This window comes from Anguilla anguilla, chromosome 12, assembly GCF_013347855.1.
Source record: "Anguilla anguilla isolate fAngAng1 chromosome 12, fAngAng1.pri, whole genome shotgun sequence".
Lineage (NCBI taxonomy): Eukaryota > Metazoa > Chordata > Actinopteri > Anguilliformes > Anguillidae > Anguilla > Anguilla anguilla.
The window spans coordinates 29,162,722-29,184,578 of NC_049212.1; the positions used below are offsets into that span (position 1 = coordinate 29,162,722).

At 39.6% G+C, this 21,857-nt stretch overlaps 2 protein-coding genes across 3 annotated transcripts in view; both read right to left on the minus strand.

Moving 5' to 3' along the window:
• Nucleotides 1–9,466, minus strand: LOC118210014 (cytochrome P450 2M1-like). Its single transcript, XM_035385825.1, has 9 exons — nt 9,068–9,466; nt 7,517–7,679; nt 6,406–6,555; nt 5,481–5,641; nt 4,531–4,707; nt 3,409–3,550; nt 2,970–3,157; nt 2,746–2,887; nt 1–1,817 (listed from the first exon to the last, which is right to left on the minus strand). Exons 1-9 carry the CDS (start codon nt 9,257–9,259, stop codon nt 1,633–1,635), a joined length of 1,500 nt encoding a protein of 499 aa, XP_035241716.1. The 5' UTR covers nt 9,260–9,466; the 3' UTR covers nt 1–1,632.
• The window catches only part of LOC118210012 (cytochrome P450 2M1-like), a 27,338-nt gene continuing 6,972 nt past the window's right edge, over nt 1,492–21,857 (minus strand). The window contains exons 7-10 of one of the 2 annotated variants that reach the window (XR_004761786.1): nt 21,498–21,685; nt 21,274–21,415; nt 20,602–20,884; nt 1,492–1,534 (exon numbers count right to left, since the gene is read on the minus strand). Coding sequence is in view for 1 of the 2 variants with exons in the window: in XM_035385821.1 (XP_035241712.1) it covers nt 20,700–20,884; nt 21,274–21,415; nt 21,498–21,685 (515 nt within the window). In the remaining variant the exon portion in view is untranslated. Of the gene's footprint in view, nt 1,535–15,232; nt 20,885–21,273; nt 21,416–21,497; nt 21,686–21,857 lie in introns of those variants that run through there. The other variant, XM_035385821.1, reaches the window with a different exon arrangement.

Consider the following 21,857-nt stretch of genomic DNA (forward strand, 5'->3'; position numbering starts at 1 on the left):
GAAAAGTTAGACTTTATTTGCACAGGTGCACAAAGCCGGATCAATTCAGCCGAATTGAACCTCGATTGTCAGTTTTACATTCATTTTATACACAAATGTACCCCACAACTCCCCTTAACACATTTCTTAAAATACCAACCATCTGTCCTTCTTGGCACCACAATGATTTTAATTTCCTGCTCTTGGGTCAGCCTGACCTTCTTGGCACCACAATGATTTTCTGTTCTTAGATGATAACGTTATTGTGGAATGTTACCCCAACTTTCCCTTAAACAAATATTAGTCTTTATTCTGTAATTTTCCTTTAAGCATACAAGTTACAGAGTTTATAGCCTCCTGTAATTTGCCATTTGTATTCAGTTTACATAAGGGTCACTGTAAAAATATTAGTCTTCTAGCACTTTTATTTGGCAATAGCGTTCTGTTAGTTTTGGATTATTGTTCTCTGCTGTATCTTGGCAGTAGTGTATGATTAGTTTTTGGTTAGTGTTATCTGCTGAAGTTTTTTGGCACTAGTGTATGATTAGTATTTGGTTAGTGTTTTCTGCTGAGTGAGTAAATGTGTTTTTTTTAAGCCTTCTGCGTTTGCTTTTTTTCTACAGTGGATACTGTGGTTTCTTGCGTTTCCATAAGCTTAGCTGCAACTACTGATATAGGTTTATTGGATTACATGTTGATTATATGAGTGTATAGTTATACATGTGATATATTTTTATCATGAAGCATCGGGGGTTGGAGGAAACAGTTTGATCAACATTGATGGGAATACCCTAACTTTTACATGCGACGTCATCTCAATCATGGGGAGTCTCAAAATTTTCCTACACCTACAGGGGAACGTCTATTAATAACAAAATATTGATAAAATGCATCTTAAATTTGATATTATCCCATTTAATGGATCAGATATTCATTGTATAGTGTTGTAACCATAATGAAAATGTACTTGCTTTTTTATTTAACAATCACTTGTGCAACTCGTGAAAAGATATTGCATAGCGAATATATAACAACAAGGTTGTGAGTAAAGAAAGCAATTACCGCATGTGAAAAAGCTTTAAGATACAATGAAAGCATATTCCAAATAGAACAAGTGTATACATAGTATATATGGTCACTAAGAAAATCTCTTCAAATCTCATTACAACTTGTAACATTAGTAGGCTATGTCGTACAATCTAACAGTGCATTTGATTTCCATCTGCTTGACGGTTGTTGGGCTGTCAAAATGATTTTAGACTCCCATCTGAGTTTTTGAATGATCATACGTTTGCTTCAGATTAACAGAGCAACAATACAAGAACATAACTACTGATAACTACGGTATTGGAACATTTTGAAATTTAGACTGCTAAACAAGATTGCAAGACATTTGAGAATACTACAACACGCATATTGCAGCAATCTCAGTGGTTCAATATGCCAATGCTATTGTATCTTCAAGCTCTGCGTACCCCTGTAGATGGCCATGTGTATTTCAGTTGTGTTTTGCCAGTGATCTTGATCTTATTTGCTGTTCCAGCACTTACTACACCCCTTGACAGATTATATATTATAGATACATAAATGGATTGGGCTATGGAGAAAGGTCACTTTAAATTTTAATGAATGGTCATGTTGTGGGCATTGCACTTATTCTCTGAGTTTGGCGTAGCAGGTGTACAAGGGTGGCAATTTTATAAAGCTACGGCAGACAGGGTTGATGTCGAGCTCTTCCGGGGGCTGTGTTGCTGTGAAGGTGAACCGTTGGAGGAGGGTCGAGAAGTAGAGGAAGAGCTCCACCCGAGCCAGTCCCTCCCCCAGGCAGGCTCGTTTCCCTGGAGATAAGAGGGACAAGCTGTTTGGGTATCTGTGTGCAATATCACTGACCTTTCCTTCACAAAGATTCTCTACAGCAAATGTTAGCCTATTGCAGAATCATAACTAAATTAGTCAGATCTACCAGAGTACACTGAAAGCAATTCAGAAGCTCAAGGCACCAACATGTGTTGGCTGTGTATGGATGAGGCCCCAATAAAGGCATAGCTGGAACTGTCATGGTTCTGTGTTTCTGTCTCTGTTTTTCCTTGTTGGGCCGCCAGATGGTGGCACTTCTGTTTTGTGTTCCTCCTCATTACTCTGTTGGTTAATTGTATTATTGCTTTAAATTATTTTATTATTGTTTCTGCTTGTGTCTCATTGTTCCCACCCAGTCCTGGCTTGATTGTTAATTGTGCCCTCCTGTGTCTTGTTGGTTTTGAGTCTATTTAAGTCTTTTGTCTCCCTGACTCGGGTGCTGGTTCCTTGTGTTCTGAATGCATTTCATGTGTGTTTCTGCCTGCCTGTGTTTTGCCCTGCTTGTGTGTTTCTGCCCATTCGTTCCTGCCTGGTTTCTGTCCTGCCCGTGTTCTGCTCTGTGTGTGTTTAGAATTTTGAGTTTTCTGGGGGTTTTTTTGGTTTTTTTTGTGCCCTGTGCCCTGTGTGGCCTTTGGGTTTCCTGTTTTTTTTTGTTCCCTGTCATGTAAGTAAAGTCTTTATTAATTTTCCCTTTTTTGAGTTTGTGTTTTTACTCACCCTTTACGTGACAAGAACAGTTCAAAGAATTTAATAAAATGTACATCTGTTCCTATTACTGTACGAATATGACCTACTGCAGGTTATGAAACCTACAGGTGATAGTGATATTAAGTACAACAAACATCCACAGCAATCAAACTTAGGACTAACACAAAGAATCTATAATAAAGCAGTAAACAGAAACCCAACCTAGTCCAAATGCCAGGAACCCATCATTCTTCTTGAAGCTCCCATTCTCATTCAGGAAATTTTCTGGGTCAAACACATCAGGGTTTTTCCAAAGTTTTGGGTCGGACAGAACAGACGACAGTAGAGGTAATACCATTGTACCCTGGAGGGAAAAAAAATTACCATGCAACCGTACACTTCAATAATTAAGCATATCAGATCACCAGGATTGTAACTGGCATCACCTGAGGAATGCAGTAGCCCTTGAATTCTGTGTCACTCATCATTTTGTGCGGAACAGAAGCAGGGGCGAGGTCCATAGACCGCTGGACCTCATGAATGACGGCATCAGTGTAGGGCATATTCTGTCTGTCCTGCAGCGAGGGGGTTCTGATGGAGCCCACCACCTGATCAATCTCCTTCTGAACCCGTTCTGCAGGAACAAGGCAGGCTCTATTGGGCACATCCATACTGTGAGACAGTGGGATGCACTTTTGGATCAGTATTACTCAAACCTAGTCCTAGAGTCACACGGTCTGGTGATGTGTGCTTGTACCTTAAAACCAACAACCGCTGTGTCCTCAAATGAGCCAAGTTAACTAAGAAACCAACTGCCGTAAATGGTCAATTGAGTAACAACAATTTTATGCCGGCTGTTCAGAAGTGATTACTGGCTCCAGGTACCTTGGACGTGAGGGTACTTCATCATTAGCAGTAAGGCCTGCCTCAGTGCGGCGGTGGTGGTTTCTGTTCCTGCAGCAAAAAAGCTCCAAATTGTACCCACTAGGTTGTCAAAGTGGAACTCACTGCCAGGCTTGTCTCCCTGCTGTAAAGAGGGGAACAAAATCACTATGGGATCAGCTTGCTAGCAGCAGGCAAAAACCTTTCATTCCTACTTTTTTAAAAATTGAAGTAGAAGGGAATAAAAAAGTTAGTTTGTTTGAGCTAATGTGTTGCTGCAATAGACTTCATCTGAATTTCATTAGACAAAGATGAAACAATACTTATTAAGAAGTTTATATATGTATATTTTTTAAAATTCAAACAAATTCAATGGAAAATGAAGAGAAGACGTGTTAAAACCAACCACCAATGACCAATACATACAAATGCATTTAAAAAACAAAACAAAGCACAGGTATATACTAATATACTATCTCACAGATAGTTTCTGTATAAAAGCCGGACTTAGATTTATAAAGAAACTTCTTAAAATTGTAGGGCCCCGTCTTACGATCAGTGTCAGAAATGCAAAATAGCCCCCCCCGCGAACACAATCTCCCCCTCCAGTCCATGATGACAATCCCCCCTTCCAAAATATTAAGGATGGAAAGGGCCCCCCAAAAAATTCTGCGTAGGCCTCTAAAAGCTGAGGGGCACCCTTGGGTGTGCCCTTCTCTGTGACATAGTCAATGATTCTGTAACTCCCGCAGGGACTCTGAACTAACACCTGATGTTCATCTCACATTAAAAACCACTCATTCAGCACTCACTCAGGTGCACCCAGGCATTATCAAGTGAATTATACTGATTAAACAAATCAACTAAAATCAAGGGTATGGGTCAAGTAATTTACACTACATTACATTACATTTATTTGGCATACGCTTTTATCCAAAGCGACGTACAAAAAGTGCATTTCATGGTCATAGACAACTGCATAATATATTCCTGAATGTTAATTCATCAGCTGACTCCATTAAAGAAAATCCTGATCTACCTCCAAGGTAGACAATTCAGAAGGATGGAGCAATATTTAATAACCAACATGACATTGGTGTCATATGAATACTACAATTTCATTACCTCCAGTATTTGAACCAGAAACGCTTCAATGAAGTCCTGAGGTGAGTCGGTGTTGAGGCTTTTCATGCGTCGCTGAGCTTCCTGTTTAAAGAACTCTTTAATACTCTCAATGTGTTTAAAGAGCTGGTGGTGAGGCCCAGGCAGGCACCTCCCTAGTTTGGGAAACACGTTGAAGAGCTGTTGGAAGGAAAAAGGCAAGAAATGGTTTCACATTAGCCTTCACTGTGCTGCACAGCTCCAATGCATTGCAAGGTTTATACTGTTTTCTACAAATGAGAAATTTTCTTTGTAGAGTGTTGAAAAGTGCTGGCTCACAAAAAGACATCTCATGTCAGAAAATTCTCACTTTTAATCTAGAAAATCTGACGCTGAAAATATAATGAGCACAGCAATCATTCTGATGATATTTTGAAGAGCAATATTACAGAATCAGAAATAGATAAGAGGTACTCATAAGTACTCATAAATACTGGTCAGATGCAACATGCAACATTCCTGAACTATAATGCATTCAAATATGGGTTAGATCCGTGGATAATTCACAAGAATGCAAGAGAAGGCAATAAACTGCTTGCCAAGTTTCTTGGCATCTGATTTGGCCAAATAAACTAAATGCACGCATAGTCATGTGAGCAGGACCCTGGATCTATTATCAAGAGGCAGCCCAACTGAACAGGAAGTACCACGAGATAAGTAGAGTATGAAATAAGAGCTATGGCACAGTAAATAGGAAAGAACAGAAAGAAACACATGAATTACAGATAAACCAACTGAATATAGCCAAACTGAAGTGAAGTGTACTTCCAATACTACACTAATTCTTATTTTCAGCAAAACATGAGCATCGTCTGAATGGCGCATCACACTATGTATCTTGTAGGGTCATAATGTAGAGGGTACAAAAACACATGCATGTAATGCATATTACATAAAACAGGTGTAATATGCACCTGGCCTTTGGAGCTGTTGAGAAAATTAAAATAGCCATCAAGGCCCTGTTGGAGGAACTTGAACTGTGGGTCACTGTATTCAAACCTCTGGCCAAAGACAATGGAGCAGGTCAAATTGGCTACGGCATTACACAAGAGGTTGTTAGGGTTGAAGACAGAATCTGGAAAAGAAAGCGCACACACTTATAAGGCATGACCAAGCATCTGTGGGTAATAAGGGAACTGTATAGCTGAAGTAACCCACATCAAATTGTATTTTACAAGAACATTTTGGACATTATATCATGGGCAAGATTTAGGGTGCCCCTGCAAATGCTTAGTAAATCTGGCTCTTTTTGAGGTATTCTCAATGTAAATGCATTTTTATATTTTAAAACATGGTAAAATCATGACTATAATATTGCAGATTCACATGGTACTATATGACTATGGTACTCTGAATTAACTGCATTAATGTGTTTTATATAATTATTAAAAACATATTAAATAGTCATATACAACTTACCATCATGTGAAATAAACCTATGTTTTTAAAACAAAACCTTATGAAAACAATTAGAATTAACATCATGTAACCTGTAATAAATGTACAAACAGCAACTCAAACGAATATCATTTATATTTCAATATAATAATATTTCCCCCAATAACATGTGTACTGACTTCCAGTTAACCTAGCAGTGTACCGAACAGAATTTCTTAAACAAAACCAAAAACGATTTTGAGCAGTTGGTTAGCAGGGTGGTGACAAGTACACTTATCTGGAATTGAATATGTACTGGCTGTCCTCCCTCTGCAAAAACAGAGATTCAGCTATAGGCCATACAAAGCTCAGTTGGGCTGGTGTTCATTTAACAACCCACCGCTGAGTGATATGGTTATTATAAATTAACCGTCAAGTTCAACGGATCAACCAAAAGTCTACCTCCATGTTCACTGAAGGCTTTGATCAAAAACCCGGCCTCCTCTTGTACCCTTTCTTCAATACTCCTCCAAGCCATTCCAAAGTTCTTCATGGTCATGCTGGAGAACCACCGTAGATGCCTCCAACGGTCACCACTGCTCACCATCACCCCTGTTGGCACAGCATGTTTTCAGCACTATACATATCCACCTGAGACCCAGCAGAAAAAAGGATTGTCATTATTTTTTGTATTTTTTGACACAATACAAGTGTCTTAGATAACAAAAACATGTTGCAGTGAAAATACTTTCAAAAGTATTATTTTGTTTTTATTGAATGTCCCCTGTAGTGTAGATTTCAGCAAAGCAAAATGTATGGTTCCTGAGATTAAGACCAGACTCATGTCCCCTAAAGAGGACAAAAATTAGTTTTAGCAAGGCATGCAAGTTGTGGCCAGAAAGGTGGAAACAATTGGGTAAATGAGGGACACAACTAGGTGTTTTTTGTACCGTACTTCTGGGCAGTAATGTGGTTATGCCGGGGTATGCACCCTGGCTATGATAAAATAAATTCAAATTGCAGAATAATTTGAACAAACAAAATATATATTTTCCCTGTATATTAAAACCACTACCTGTTCAATTTAATTCTATAATTAAATATGAATTGATTTTATACAATTTTGTATGCAAATGGACAGGCTTAATCTTGCAAATATAATAGCAGGTTACACATGCAGGGCCTCCGGCTTGTTTTGCTTCCATCTCTCCCCATTAATAGCAAGAGCAAAAGTTTTTGTAGCCTACCCAGCCAGTGACCTCACCACATGTTACTGCTTCTGAGGTGAGAATGGCACTCAGCTATCAACGCATTAAATCCACAACTTGACATGCACTCAAAAGGATGACTTCCACAGAGACAAAGCCGGTCCTAATTTTTTGAATCACCAACTCTAATGCTTATTCGATTAGCAGCAGAAAGATATTACAAATATCCATTTGAACATGACTGCCTGGAAACCGGAGGTTCAGATTAACAAAACACACTCAATTCATGAACAATTCATAATTTGCAAAGAATTTAGAAAACACAGTAATTCAGAAAACACAGGAAGTGATGTCATTTTGCTCACCAAAACCTTTGGTGACTTCAACAAGTACTGGGTAACCGGTCCGGCCATTGAACTCTTCCCCCTGGTTCACAAGAGCTTCCTTAAGGGTCTCAAACCCAGACAGCACAACCACTGGTTTGGGGCCAAGCCACACAGTGAAGACTGAGCCATACTTCTTACTGAGCTGGGGACAAGAAAAAACAGTTAGCATACTCTGAGTGTGACTGCTTGTAAAGCAAATCTCCGTGTGCTTTTAGGGCCCTCTGAGGGTTTGAAGCAATTAATTATATGAAGGGATATGTGTCATTTTCCAAAGATTTGAAAGACAGGAATCTCTTTACCCTGGAAACATGAACACTGAAGACATACTGTTGAAAGCCAGGAGATTAAGCACAAGTAAAAGTATTATGAAGCAAGATGAGACATAAAATAAATTAAACGTATTACTCCCAACCAGTTCTTCCTCTTGGGCTACCAAACCACTGTTGCACACTGTCTGATAAAAAACATCAGACAGAAATAAGGTGTTTCTTTTTTCTCTACTTGATAACACGATGGGCATCGACTACATAGAGGCAGATATCCCAGAGAGAGAGAGGAGGAAGATATGGTGAGCAGCAACTGCAACAGATAAAAATGCTAAATAAATACACATACAAATGTGCAAAAATCCAGATACTTTTTATCCGCATCATATCATTTACAGTCAGGTCCATAAGTATTTGGACAGTGAAACAATTTTCATTATTTTGGCTCTGTACGCCACCACAATGGATTTGAAATGAAATTATGAAGATGTGATTTAAGTGTAGACTTTCAGCTTTAATTTAAGGGTTTTGTCAAAAAGATTGTATGTACAATGTAGGAATTACAACCATTTTTATACATACATGTGTTCTGGGTACTTGTAAGAACACACTACCAGGTACAATTACAAGAACACACTATTGCATGTAAGAATGCTTTGTTTCTTAATCGTCCCAAGAACACGAAGAGACCCTCCAGTAAAATTTCACATTCTTGCCTTGTTGCATAGTTGAGTTTGGAATGGACTTAATCACATGTACTAATTGATGTGTTTCTTTCGTCCCCTGTTTCTTTCGTCCCGGTTCTCCCCTATAATTTTAAGACGTAGGCTAGCAATTAATTTTCCAAACATTTTTTCCATGAAAATAAATTGTAAAAACTGGCCTCACCCATCATAATGTACGACTCTGACCCCCATAAAGATTGTTTAAAAAACATTTTTATGGAGAGTTTGTACAGTTCAAAATAACATTTCAATAAAAATTTCAGTCTGCCAACCACAAGAGGTTAAAACAGATAATGAATAAAGGAACATAAAATATAATAGCGTATAATATTAAATGTCATCTTTAATATTCTGTTTGAGGCTAAACATGAAAAAGTTGTTCATTTGATTTTGTTTTCGTATAGGCCTACAATAATAAATAAAAAATAATAATGAACAAGTTACCATAAATCTTTCTCTCATTGGGGAAATGGCAGAATTATACAATAGCAGACTCGGATTATTTTAGTATACGTTAAATTATATAGCCCATAACTCACCATTAAGAAGGAATTGTACGGTTGTTTTAAATCCACCTGAAGAATATTTCCTAGGATTGGGACTGGTGACGGACCCGGCGGTAGTCTTGCCGTGTTGCTTTTTTTCCCCATATTCTTCCAAAATAACACCAGAACTATGAGACCCAGCAAGAGGCCGATGACATTGTTCGCCAGGAGGCTTAAAAAATACATTTTCTGAAACTAACTGTCCGCTAGTTTACAAACAGTAGGTAATGTCGGAGGTCTATTCCTGTTATCTGACGCAACTTCTTCCCTCTGTAGACGCACTGTATTATGCATGTGGTTTTCCTTTCACCCGAAGCCTTGGCGCGAGTTTTCGCTGGCATACAGTGAACTAGTGGGTTCACATCATGTGCATAAAAGGTGCCACTGCCTTATCACGTCTGCCGTCCAAGAAGTTGCAGCCCACGTCTGCCGTAACTAAGAAATCAACTGCCGTAAATGATCAATTGAGTAACAACAATATTATGCCGGCTGTTCAGAAGTGATTACTGGCTCCAGGTACCTTGGACGTGAGGGTACTTCATCATTAGCAGTAAGGCCTGCCTCAGTGTGGAGGTGGTGGTTTCTGTTCCTGCAGAGAAAAGGCTCCAAATTGAACTCACTAGGTTGTCAAAGTGAAACTCACTGCCAGGCTTGTCTCCCTGCTGTAAAGAGGGGAACAAAATCACTATGGGATCAGCTTGCTAGCAGCAAGCAAAAACCTTTCATTCCTACTTTTTAAAAAATTGAAGTAGAAGGGAATAAAAAAGTTAGTTTGTTTGAGCCAATGTGTTGCCGCAATAGACTTCATCTGAATTTCATTAGACAAAGAAGAAACAATACTTATTAAGAAGTTTATATATGTATATTTTTTAAAATTCAAACAAATTCAATGAAAAATGAAGAGAAGACGTGTTAAAACCAACCACCAATGACCAATACATACAAATGCATTAAAAAAAAAACAAAGCACAGGTACATACTATCTCACAGATAGTTGCTGTATAAAAGCCGGACTTAAAAAAAAAAAAACATTTATAAAGAAACTTCTTAAAATTGTAGTATAGAATATTCAAGTCTTTCTTGGGGTGATCTGGGCCTGCAGTCTTGATAGTGGCTTTCGACTCTGCAGCTGGATCCCGTCTAAACATGTAAAGACTTGAGGGAATAAGAGCATAAGGGAGGAAGAGAATCCATAATAATTAACTAAACAGTACTGTGAGAAGCAGAAGAGGGACCTCCTTGTGAAAAGTCTTGTGCCTAGTGCTGTCCTGCTGCCCCTATACGCAAGACACTCTGCAGGTAGGGCCCCGTCTTAGCTTACGATCACTGTCAGAAATACTAAATAGCCCCCCCGCGAACACAATCTCCCTCTCCAGTCCATGATGACAATCCCCCCTTCCACAATATTAAGGATGGAAAGGGCCCCCCAAAAAATTCTGCGTAGGCCTCTAAAAGCTGAGGGGCACCCCTGGGTGTGCCCTTCTCTGTGACATAGTCACTGATTCTGTAACTCCTGCAGGGACTCTGAACTAACACCTGATGTTTATCTCGCATTAAAAACCACTCATTCAGCACTCACCCAGGTGCACCCAGGCACTATCAAGTGAATTATACTGATTAAACAAATCAACTAAAATTAGGGTATGGGTCCAGTAATTTCTTCCTGAATGTTAATTCATCAGCTGACTCCATTAACTGAAGAAAATCCTGATCTACCTCTAAGGTAGACAATTCAGAAGCATGGAGAAATATTTAATAACCAACACGACATTGGTGTAATATGAATGCTATTATTTAATCACCTCCAGCATTCGAACCAGAAACGCTTCAATGAAGTCCTGAGGTGAGTCGGTGTTGAGACTTTTCATGCGTCGCTGAGCTTCTTGTTTAAAGCACTCTCTAATACTCTCAATGTATTTAAAGAGCTGGTGGTGAGGCCCAGGCTGTGACAGTACGGGTGCTGGGACCCAGGCGCAGAGTGGGGGAAGGAAAACACGAAACTCAAAAAGGGAAAATTAACAAAGATTTTACTAACACAAAAAGGCAAACACAAACAGGGAACAGGCAAGGCCACAAAGGGCAAAACAACAAACTCAAAATATTCTTAGGAACAAAAAAATAAACAAGAACAGAACTACACTAGTACAGAAAACAAACGGCAGAAACGCACAGAAACACACAAGCGGAAACAAAGTAAGAAACACAAACCGGTCAAAAACATAGGCGGGAACAAAACAGATCTCAGGAACAAACACGGGAAACCAGAACATAGACAGGAACGCATGGAGCAGATTTGAGGAGGGGAGCACAGAACAAGCAGACATACCGCAAGAATCCAGCACCTGAGTCAAGGAAGAGGGCAACTTAAATAGACCACACTGACGAGACACAGGAGGGCACCATGAACAATCAGGCCACGGAAGGGGAAGGGAAAACGAGACAGCCAGAAAACAATGATTAGACAATTGGAAACAATCATACAATTAACACAGGGGGAGCAGGACACAAAACAGGAGTGCCGCCATCTGGCGGCCCAACAGGGAAAACGCAGACAGGAACGCAGGACCATGACACAGGCAGGCACCACACTAGTTTGGGAAACACATTGAAAAGCTGTTGGGAGGAAAAAGGCAAGAAATGGTTTCACATTAGCCTTCACTGTGCTGCACAGCACCAATGCATTGCAAGGTTTATACTGTTTTCTACAAATGAAAAATTTTCTTTGTGGAGTGTTGTTTTAATCTAGAAAATTTTACGCTGAAAATATAATGAGCATAGCAATCACTCTGATGATATTTTGAAGAGCAGCATTACAGAATCAGAAATAGATAAGAGGTACTCATAAGTATGTAAAATTGCAGATTTTATGTGCCTTTTGTTCTAATCACTAAATACTGGTCTATGGAGCTATGGCACAGGAAATAGGAAAGAACAGAAAGAAACACATGAATTACAGATAAACGAACTAAACATAGCCAAACTGAAGTGAAGTGTACTTTGAATACTGCACTAATTCTTATCTTCAACAAAATATGAGCATCGTCTGAATGGCGCATCACACTATATATCTTGTAGGGTCATACTGTAGAGGGTACAAATACACATGCATGTAATGCATATTACATAAAACAGGTGTGATATGCACCTGGCCTTTGGAGCTGCTGGGAAAATTAAAACTGTCATCAATGCCCTGTTGGAGGAACTTGAACTGCGGGTCATTGTATTCAAACCTCTGGCCAAAGACAATGGAGCAGATCACATTGGATACGGCATTACACAAGAGGTTGTTAGGGTTGAATCTGGAAAAGAAAGGGCACACACTTATAAGGCATGACCAAGCATCTGTGGGTAATAAGGGAACTATATAGCTGAAGTAACCCACATCAAATTGTATTTTACAAGAACATTTTGGACATTATATCATGGGCAAGATTTAGGGTGCCCCTGCAAATGCTTAGTAAATCTGGCTCTTTTTGAGGTATTCTCAATGTAAATGCATTTTTATATTTTAAAACATGGTAAAATCATGACTATAATATTGCAAATTCACATGGTACTTTATGACTACGGAACTCTGAATTAACTGCATTAATGTGTTTTATATAATTATTAAAAACATATTACATAGTTATATACAACTAACTTACCATCATGTGAAATCATGTTTTTAAAACAAAACCTTATGAAAACAATTAGAATTAACATCATGTAACCTGTAATAAATGTACTGCAACTCAAACGAATATCATTTATATTTCAATATGATAATATTTCCCCCGATAACATGTGTACTGACTTCCAGTTGTCCTAGCAGTGTACCGAACAGAATTTCTTAAACAAAACCAAAAAGCATTTGGTTAGCAGGGTGGTGACAAGAACACTTATCTGGAATTGAATATGTACTGGCTGTCCTCCCTCTGCAAAAACAGAGATTCAGCTATAGGCCATACAAAGCTCAGTTGGTCTGGTGTTCATTTAACAACCCACCGCTGAGTGATCTGGTTATTATAAATTAACCGTCAAGTTCAACGGATCAACCAAAAGTCTACCTCCATATTCACTGAAAGCTTTGATCAAAAACCCGGCCTCCTCTTGTACCCTTTCTTCAATACTCCTCCGAGCCATTCCAAAGTTCTTCAGGGTCATGATGGAGAACCTCCGCAGATCCCTCCAACGGTCACCACTGCTCGCCAGCACCCCTGTTGGCACAGCATGTTTTCAGCACTATACATATCCACCTGAGACCCAGCAGAAAAAAGGATTGTCATTATTTTTTGAATTTTTGGACACAATACTACAAGTGTCTTAGATAACAAAAACATGTTGCAGTGAAAATACTTTCAAAAGTATTATTTTGTTTTTATTGAATGTCCCTTGTAGTGTAGATTTCAGCAAAGCAGAATGTATGGCTCCTGAGATTAAAACCAGATTCATGTCCCCTAAAGGGGATAAAATTAATTGTCGGGTTTTAGCAAGGCATGCAAGTTGTGACCAGAAAGGTGGAAACAATTGGGTAAATGAGGGACACAATTAGATGTTTTTTGTACCGTACTTCTGGGCAGTAACGTGGTTATGCAGGGGTATGCACCCTGGCTATGATAAAATAAATTCAAATTGCAGAATCATTTGAACAAACAAAATATATATTTTCCCTGTGTATTAAAACCACTACCTGTTCAAGCAATGCAATTTAATTCTATAATTAAACATGAATTGATTTTATACAATTTTGTATGCCAATGGACAGGCTTAATCTTGCAAATATAATAGCAGGTTACACATGCAGGGCCTCCGGCTTGTTTTGCTTCCATCTCTCCCCATTAATAGCGAGAGCAAAAGTTTTTGTAGCCTACCCAGCCAGTGACCTCACCACATGTTACTGCTTCTGAGGTGAGAATGGCACTCAGCTATCAACGCATTAAATCCACAACTTGGCATGCACTCAAAAGGATGACTTCCACAGAGACAAAGCCGGTCCTAATTTTTTGAATGACCAACTCTAATGCTTATTCGATTAGCAGCAGAAACATATTACAAATATCCATTTGAACATGACTGCCTGGAAACCGGAGGTTCAGATTAACAAAACACACTCAATTCATGAACAATTCATAATTTGCAAAGAATTTAGAAAACACAGTAATTCAGGAAACACAGGAGGTGATGTCATTTTGCTCACCAAAACCTTTGGTGATTTCAAGGAGTATCGGGTAACTGGCCCGGCCACTGAACTCTTCCCCCTGGTTCAGAAGAGCTTCCTTAAGGGTCTCAAACCCAGGCAACACTACCACTGGTTTGGGGCCAAGTCACACAGTGAAGACAGAGCCATACTTCTTACTGAGCTGGGGACAAGAAAAAACAGTTAGCATACTCTGAGTGTGACTGCTTATGAAGCAAATCTCTGTGTGCTTTTAGGGCCCTCTGAGTCATGCCCTGACAGCCAATCCAGCCCGTGTTTTGCTATGGAGAACGTCTACAAATGTACTGTAAGTCACACAAGAGTATACAGATGCTGTAAAGATTGTACACTTGGTACTAGAAATACTGATTTGAACTCAAAATGACATGTCAGTTATTAAGTTTTCTATTGAGGTTGTATCTCACTGATGTGAAGACATACATAAGCATTCTGTAGTGGATAAAAAATACTGTAACTACACTACAGCGGCCATATTTTCAATGTTAAAATACTGTGGATAAGACTTTACCTAGTACTAAGTGTAAGAACTCGAAAATGATTCAAAAAGGTTGTTGCATCTAAAACAAATTTTTATGTAAAGTCTAGGTGGAGTCTGACTTGTCACCCATCCAGACTAATGGTGCCCTAGGCAGTCACCTTTGTCAACAATGCTTAGAACCAGCACTGCTGCCATGGCTTATGTACGGAAAGTTCTTGAGTTATTCTTCAATAAAATATTGATAAACTACTTTTATATAAGTATTAAACCTCATAATCTTTGTTGACAGAATAAGATATTACTAATATTGTGTGTGTAATATTTCATTTATTTGACAGTTACAAACCTGAACAAACTGGTGCTGCAGTGTCTTGAATAGCCTAATGTTAGCTAATAAGACTAGCTAACGTTAATATAAGTATTTGTCAGCGAATTATTGAGGTAGGACCCAAGCAGAGTAAAGACACAGACGTCAAGAGGGTATAATTCAAACAAAGGCTTTACTAACAAAACAAACAGAGAACAAAAGGCCACGAGAGGCAATTCCAAAAAAAACTAAGAAACAACTAGAAACAAAAGAACAATCCGAGGAACTCGAAATACTCGAAAACAGGGAACACAAAGCGCAGGGAACTAGAAATCTGGAAACACAGGGAACAAACAATGAGAGCAGAAAACAGTAGGATCCAGTGCCCAATTCAGGCAAACAAAAAACTTATATACACAGGGACATACTTGGAGACAATCACAGACAACAAGCAGGCGGGTGCGGAATGAAACAAAACAACGAGCAGACGTGTGGAATGTGATAACACAATTAACCTATTACCACAACAATAAACACTTACCAGACATAACCTCAGGTAGACCAAACTAAGGGATGCGAGACAGGACAAAAACTACAGAGGAGGCACAACCGTGACAGTATTATTTGTTAACAGTTAATGACTTAAGACATCTATGCTAGTGTTAGTTCAGTTAGTCCATCTATGTTAACCTATTCATTAAGATGTCTATGCTAGGTTAGTTCAGTTAGTTCATCTATGTTAACCTATTCATTGTTTGAGGGACCTTACGAATGGAAAGAGTGCCCTTGGAGGCGCCATGTTTGCCAAACGTAGGTAGTGGCCATACTGAGCCAGAGCTAAGCTGAACTAGCATAGGCTCGGTAGCAACTAGCTTTGAAGCAATGAATTATATGAAGGGATATGTGTCATCTTCCAAAGATTTGAAAGACAGGAATCTCTCTACCCTGGAAACATGAACACTAAAAACAGACTGTTGAAAGCCAGGAGATTAAGCACAAGTAAAAGTATTATGAAGCAAGATGAGACATAAAATAAATTAAACGTATTACTCCCAACCAGTTCTTCCTCTTGGGCTACCAAACCACTGTTGCACACTGTCTGATAAAAAAACATCAGACAGAAATAAGGCATTTCTTTTTTCCCTACTTGATAACACAATGGGCATCGTCTACATAGAGGCAGATTTCCCAGAGAGAGAGAGGAGGAAGATATGGTGAGCAGCAACTGCATAAGATAAAAATGCTAAATAAATACACATAAAGATGTGCAAAAATCCAGATACTTTTTCTCTGCATCATATCATTTACAGTCAGGTCCTTAAGTATTTGGACAGTGCAACAATTTTCATCATTTTGGCTCTGTATGCCACCACAATGGATTTGAAATGAAATTATGAAGATGTGATTTAAGTGTAGACTTTCAGCTTTAATTTAAGGGTTTTGTCAAAAAGATTGTATGTACAATGTAGGAATTACAGCCATTTTTATACATACATGTGTTCTGGGTACTTGTAAGAACACACTACCTGGTACAATTACAAGAACACACTATTGCATGTAAGAATGCTTTGTTTCTTAATCGTCCCAAGAACACGAAGAGACCCTCCAGTAAAATTTCACATTCTTGCCTTGCTGCATAGTTGAGTTTGGAATGTACTTAATCACACGACCGTTTTACTTCCATACCTGCTATACACTCTAGATCACTGGTTCCAAAACATGGTTCCAGGGCCCCACTGTGTGCATGCTGGTTTTCATTTTAACCACAGTAACAATTCCAAAATTTTAACAATCTGTTCATTTTCCTTAATTAGTTGCTTTTCACATTTAGAGGGAATTTTTACCCTCTTAAGCCACATTATGCTGGAACCTGCTATGCAATTGCTACGCAATAAACTAGTGGGTTCACATAATGTGCATAAAAGGTGCCACTGCCTTATCACGTCTGCCGTCCAACAATCCCCTTCTAGCTGACTGAACAGCCTCAATGTTAGTTAGAAACATAGTGTGACCCTGTAATGCTTGCTATGAAAATGAAACTGGGTTGTGTCAGCAGATTAGTGACACTTTAACTGACTTTGCATGTGATTTCTCGGGAAAAAAAAATCCTATTACCAAAGGGGAGTCCTGACCACAAAATTTTGGGAACCACTGCATTACCCTGTCTTGTCTGAAGATAGGAAGACAGTACCATTTTCGGTTTGCCAGTGTATGAGATTTGCATGGAGAGCAGGCTGCCACCCGAAGCCAATGAAGGGTGTACAACAAGGGTGGTGTGTGAATTTAGGCTGGTTGAAGACCAAATGGGAGTTCTTATTGCAGTGGCCTGATAGCTGGCCAGTAAGGCTTTACAGTTGTCCAGATGAGAGATTATGTGCTTATACAGGTAGCTGTGTAGCCTCTAGGGTGACAAAGGGCCATATTCTCCTGGTTTTGTGAAGCGCCAGTCTGCATAGGTGCGTGGTTGCCGCAGTGTGTTGACAGAAGCTGAGCTGGTCATGTGGAGCTTCACCAATATTCTTAAGCTGAATAGGAGACACTGCAGAGCCATCGACTGTATTTGGCACATCAGTCCATAGGGAACACTTTGCCATGAGAGGCAGCAGTTTTGTCTTCCCCAGATTGAGCTTTAGGTGGTGCGTGGACATCCAGGCTGACTAGGGCTGAATACGTTACGACAGTTTTTTTGGTCAGCTGACCTTTTTAAGGCTGTGCAAGAAAAAATATGATGTTCCTTACCTTTACTATAGTACATATTTACTGTGTAAAAAAACCTTGCTTGTTTTAATAACTAAGGTAGTAAATTTATTGTAATCCCCTTTATGGTGTTCTGACCTAATTTGGGCCTTCAGACAAAGCTTAAATTGCCTTTCATCACCTCTTATTCTCTCTGTGGTATACAGAAAAGTATACTACATTTGTTAATTGCAGGTCACTGCATTGTCCTTCATGACAAATAAAAGCTCAAATGCTACAGTTAGTTGGTAATTCTTTGCACACTAAAGCGCTTTATGTATGCTCTCTGGGGGTTGGTTGCAAGCAAAGGGATGGCGTAGATTAGGGCAGTGGACCTGACTCACAATATAACATAAGAGTCAAGTGTTTGAATTTCATAATTGTCTTCCTGATTTACATTCTTTTGATGAAAAAAACCTTAATGAATCTGGGTTTTATAGGAAATTGTGACTATTTGTGGTTATCGATAGAGATTTAATTATTCATGAGAACTGACAGAGAATTAAATTTTTTTTTTTTTGTTGCTTTCGCCCAATCTGGATGTGAACTCCTATCCTAGCCATTTTCATAAAACGTGTAGTTGTACAACAACACATTGTAAATACAATATAAGACAATGTTCTTTCTTTCCTTCCAGATATCAAGCTGTAATGTACTTGGGAAATAATACAGTTAATCAGTCCATCCATTGCCTGCTCCTAGCTGCAAAATTTACATAACTGGCTCACAGATATCAAATGGATAAGATATCAAATATTCACATACCCTACAGAGCCTAGAGATCTACAGTAATGTAGGTTTTCATTTCAACCCTAATTTTTCACACCTGATTTTACTCATTTTCAACTCAATGAGATCTCTAGCTGTTGAGTGTGGTGTGCTTTATTAGGTTTGGAGTGAAAACATACAGGACACCATATCTCCAGGAACTGGGTTGGGAATCACTGGGGTACAGTGAGTGGAAGAGTAGGAAAGTAGCCCAATGCTCCATGTGGTACGGTGGACCCATGGTTCTCAAACTAGGTCCTGGGGACCCCTTTGTATGCTGATTTTTGTTACCGACAGTTTGTGGCTCATTAAAGGTTGTTGAACACAAGTACTTAATTTCATTCATAATGTATTCCTTAAACGTAACACAGTGCAGGTTTGGCTCATTATAATTTATGATGTCTTTGTTTTTGTCCACCAAACTGTCAGTACTCCCTCATGGACTTTGTGTTTTTGTCTCCCCCTATCTGTCAGTGTGTATTGTCACATGTGGGTTGGCTTGTTTTCTTCACCATGTGCTCTGGACTCCGCCCCCCACCTGTTACCCCTTATCCCACTCACCTGTTCCTTGTTCCCTCATTACCCTCTGCCTATTTAAGACTGCATGCCTCACTTTAGTTTGTCAGTTCGTCTCAGATTGCTCCTGTGTGTTATCCCAGCCTGTTTTATATGATAGTTTTTGTGTGTATGACTTCTGCCCGATTATTTCGACCTCGCTTTCGCCTTACGGATTTTTGGATTGTTTGCCGGCCTGCTTTGTCTTTACCCGTGCTTGATCTCTGCTTGTCCCTGGATTTTGTCTCTGCCTGCTGTTTTGGACTGACCTTGAATAAACTTTTTTGAACAGAGAATTCTGCCGTGGTCTGCGATTGAGTCCCTACCCGTGTCGTGACACAAATGGTCAGTTTCAGTGGCCAGGTGTCCACATTTTTACCAGTCAAGAGCCTAAGGTTACCTCTTTTTATGTAATTATTTGCAATATAGCACAATAAGCGCAATATGAATATAGGACATTTATTCTTCATGACATGCTTAGCTATTTCTGACATAATGTGGCTTAAGAGCGTAAATAATCCCTCAAAACATAAAAAGCTGTTTCAGGAATGAAGAAAAATGAACATCAAAAGAACTGAGCCTGAGAACCACGGAGGTGAACGACTTTCATCCATCCTGTCTGTGTTTCAGACCCATAGGATGACAAAAGAGGACACCGCAGAGGTGGAGGAGGCCCAGCCAGCCTCTGAGTACCATAGCCCAGTTCTGGAGGCCCGGAAGCAGCCCATGGTCCACCCATCTGCCCCAGCTCCACTCCCAAAGGACTACGGTGAGTGACCAATGAAATGACAACTTCCATGGGCTGCCGGGAGATCAGATCCTCCCTCAGCACTGAAACCGAAGCCTCCACTCAGTGCTCACACTGACTCCAGAACAGAGGTGGCCATTTCAGAAACTTACAGATAGCAATATTATTTGAAAAGGATTGTTCCACATGAAACTAGCTGAGCAATGGGAAATATTGACCAAGGGGTCAGAGGTTAAGTAGTGGCATGGGTGGGATGTAAAGCAGCAACCTTATGGTTGATGGAAAATCATTATTAGTAACAATTTTGACAAACCCTCCCTGACAGTGTTTTATCTTTTGATGTAAAAAAAAAAAACCCCAAATAAAACAGTGTTAGGGTTCAAGGTTTTCAACATCCCTGTTTGTTTTTTTACGTACTTTGTCACTGTCTGAGAATGATTAACAGTACCAATGCAAAATTATTTGTTTTTATTTCTGTATTTTATTTAACCTTTTCTCCCTGGAAAGTTCCACTAAGACAAATAATCTCATTTGCAATAATCTCTCCTGGCCAATGACAGCACAAGGAATAAAAACACGTACATTCCCAGAGATTAACACAGCCCCTTACCTAAGTAACATAAAAATAACACAATACATAAAAATAATTGTCTAGTATGTAGCTCATGTGACCACAGTTCTGTTCAGAACAAGTGTAATTTTTGGAAAAATGTCCACTATCTTCCGTTTTTCCCACCCCTTGACAGATTATATATTATAGATACATAAATGGATTGGGCTATGGAGAAAGGTCACTTTAAATTTTAATGAATGGCCATGTTGTGGGCATTGCACTTATTCTCTGAGTTTGGCGTAGCAGGTGTACATGCGTGGCAATCGTCCAAAGCTACAGCAGGCAGGGTTGATGTCGAGTTCTTCCGGGGGCTGTGTTGCTGTGAAGGTGAACCGTTGGAGGAGGGTCGAGAAGTAGAGGAAGAGCTCCACCCGAGCCAGTCCCTCCCCCAGGCAGGCTCGTTTCCCTGGAGATAAGAGGGACAAGCTGTTTGGGTATCTGTGTGCGATATCCGTGACCTTTCCTTCACAAGGATTCCCTACAGCAAATGTTAGCCTATTGTAGAATCATAACTAAATTAGTCAGATCTACCAGAGTACACTGAAAGCAACTCAGAAGCCCAAGGCACCAACATGTGTTGTCTGTGTATGGATGAGGCCCTGATAAAGGCATAGTTGGAACAGTTCAAAGAATTGAATAAAATGTATATCTGTTTCTATTACTGTACGAATATGACCTATTGCAGGTTATGGAACCTACAGGTGATAGTGATATTAAGTACAACAAACATCCACTGCAATCAAACTTAGGACTAACACAAAGAATCTATAATAAAGCAGTAAACAGAAACCCAACCTAGTCCAAATGCCAGGAACCCATAATTCTTCTTGAAGCTCCCATTCTCATTCAGGAAATTTTCTGGGTCAAACACATCAGGGTTTTTCCAAAGTTTTGGGTCGGACAGAACAGACGACAGTAGAGGTAATACCATTGTACCCTGGAGGGAAAAAAAATTCTCATGCAACCGTACACTTCAATAATTAAGCACATCAGATAACCAGGATTGTAACTGGCATCACCTGAGGAATGCAGTAGCCCTTGAATTCTGTGTCGCTCATCATTTTGTGCGGAACAGAAGTAGGGGCGAGGTCCATAGACCGCTGGACCTCATGAATGACGGCATCAGTGTAGGGCATATTCTGTCTGTCCTGCAGCGAGGGGGTTCTGATGGAGCCCACCACCTGATCAATCTCCTTCTGAACCCGTTCTGCAGGAACAAGGCAGGCTCTATTGGGCACATCCATACTGTGAGACAGTGAGATGCACTTTTGGATCAGTATTACTCAAACCTAGTCCTAGAGTCACACGGTCTGGTGATGTGTGCTTGTACCTTAAAACCAACAACCGCTGTGTCCTCAAATGAGCCGAGTTAACTAAGA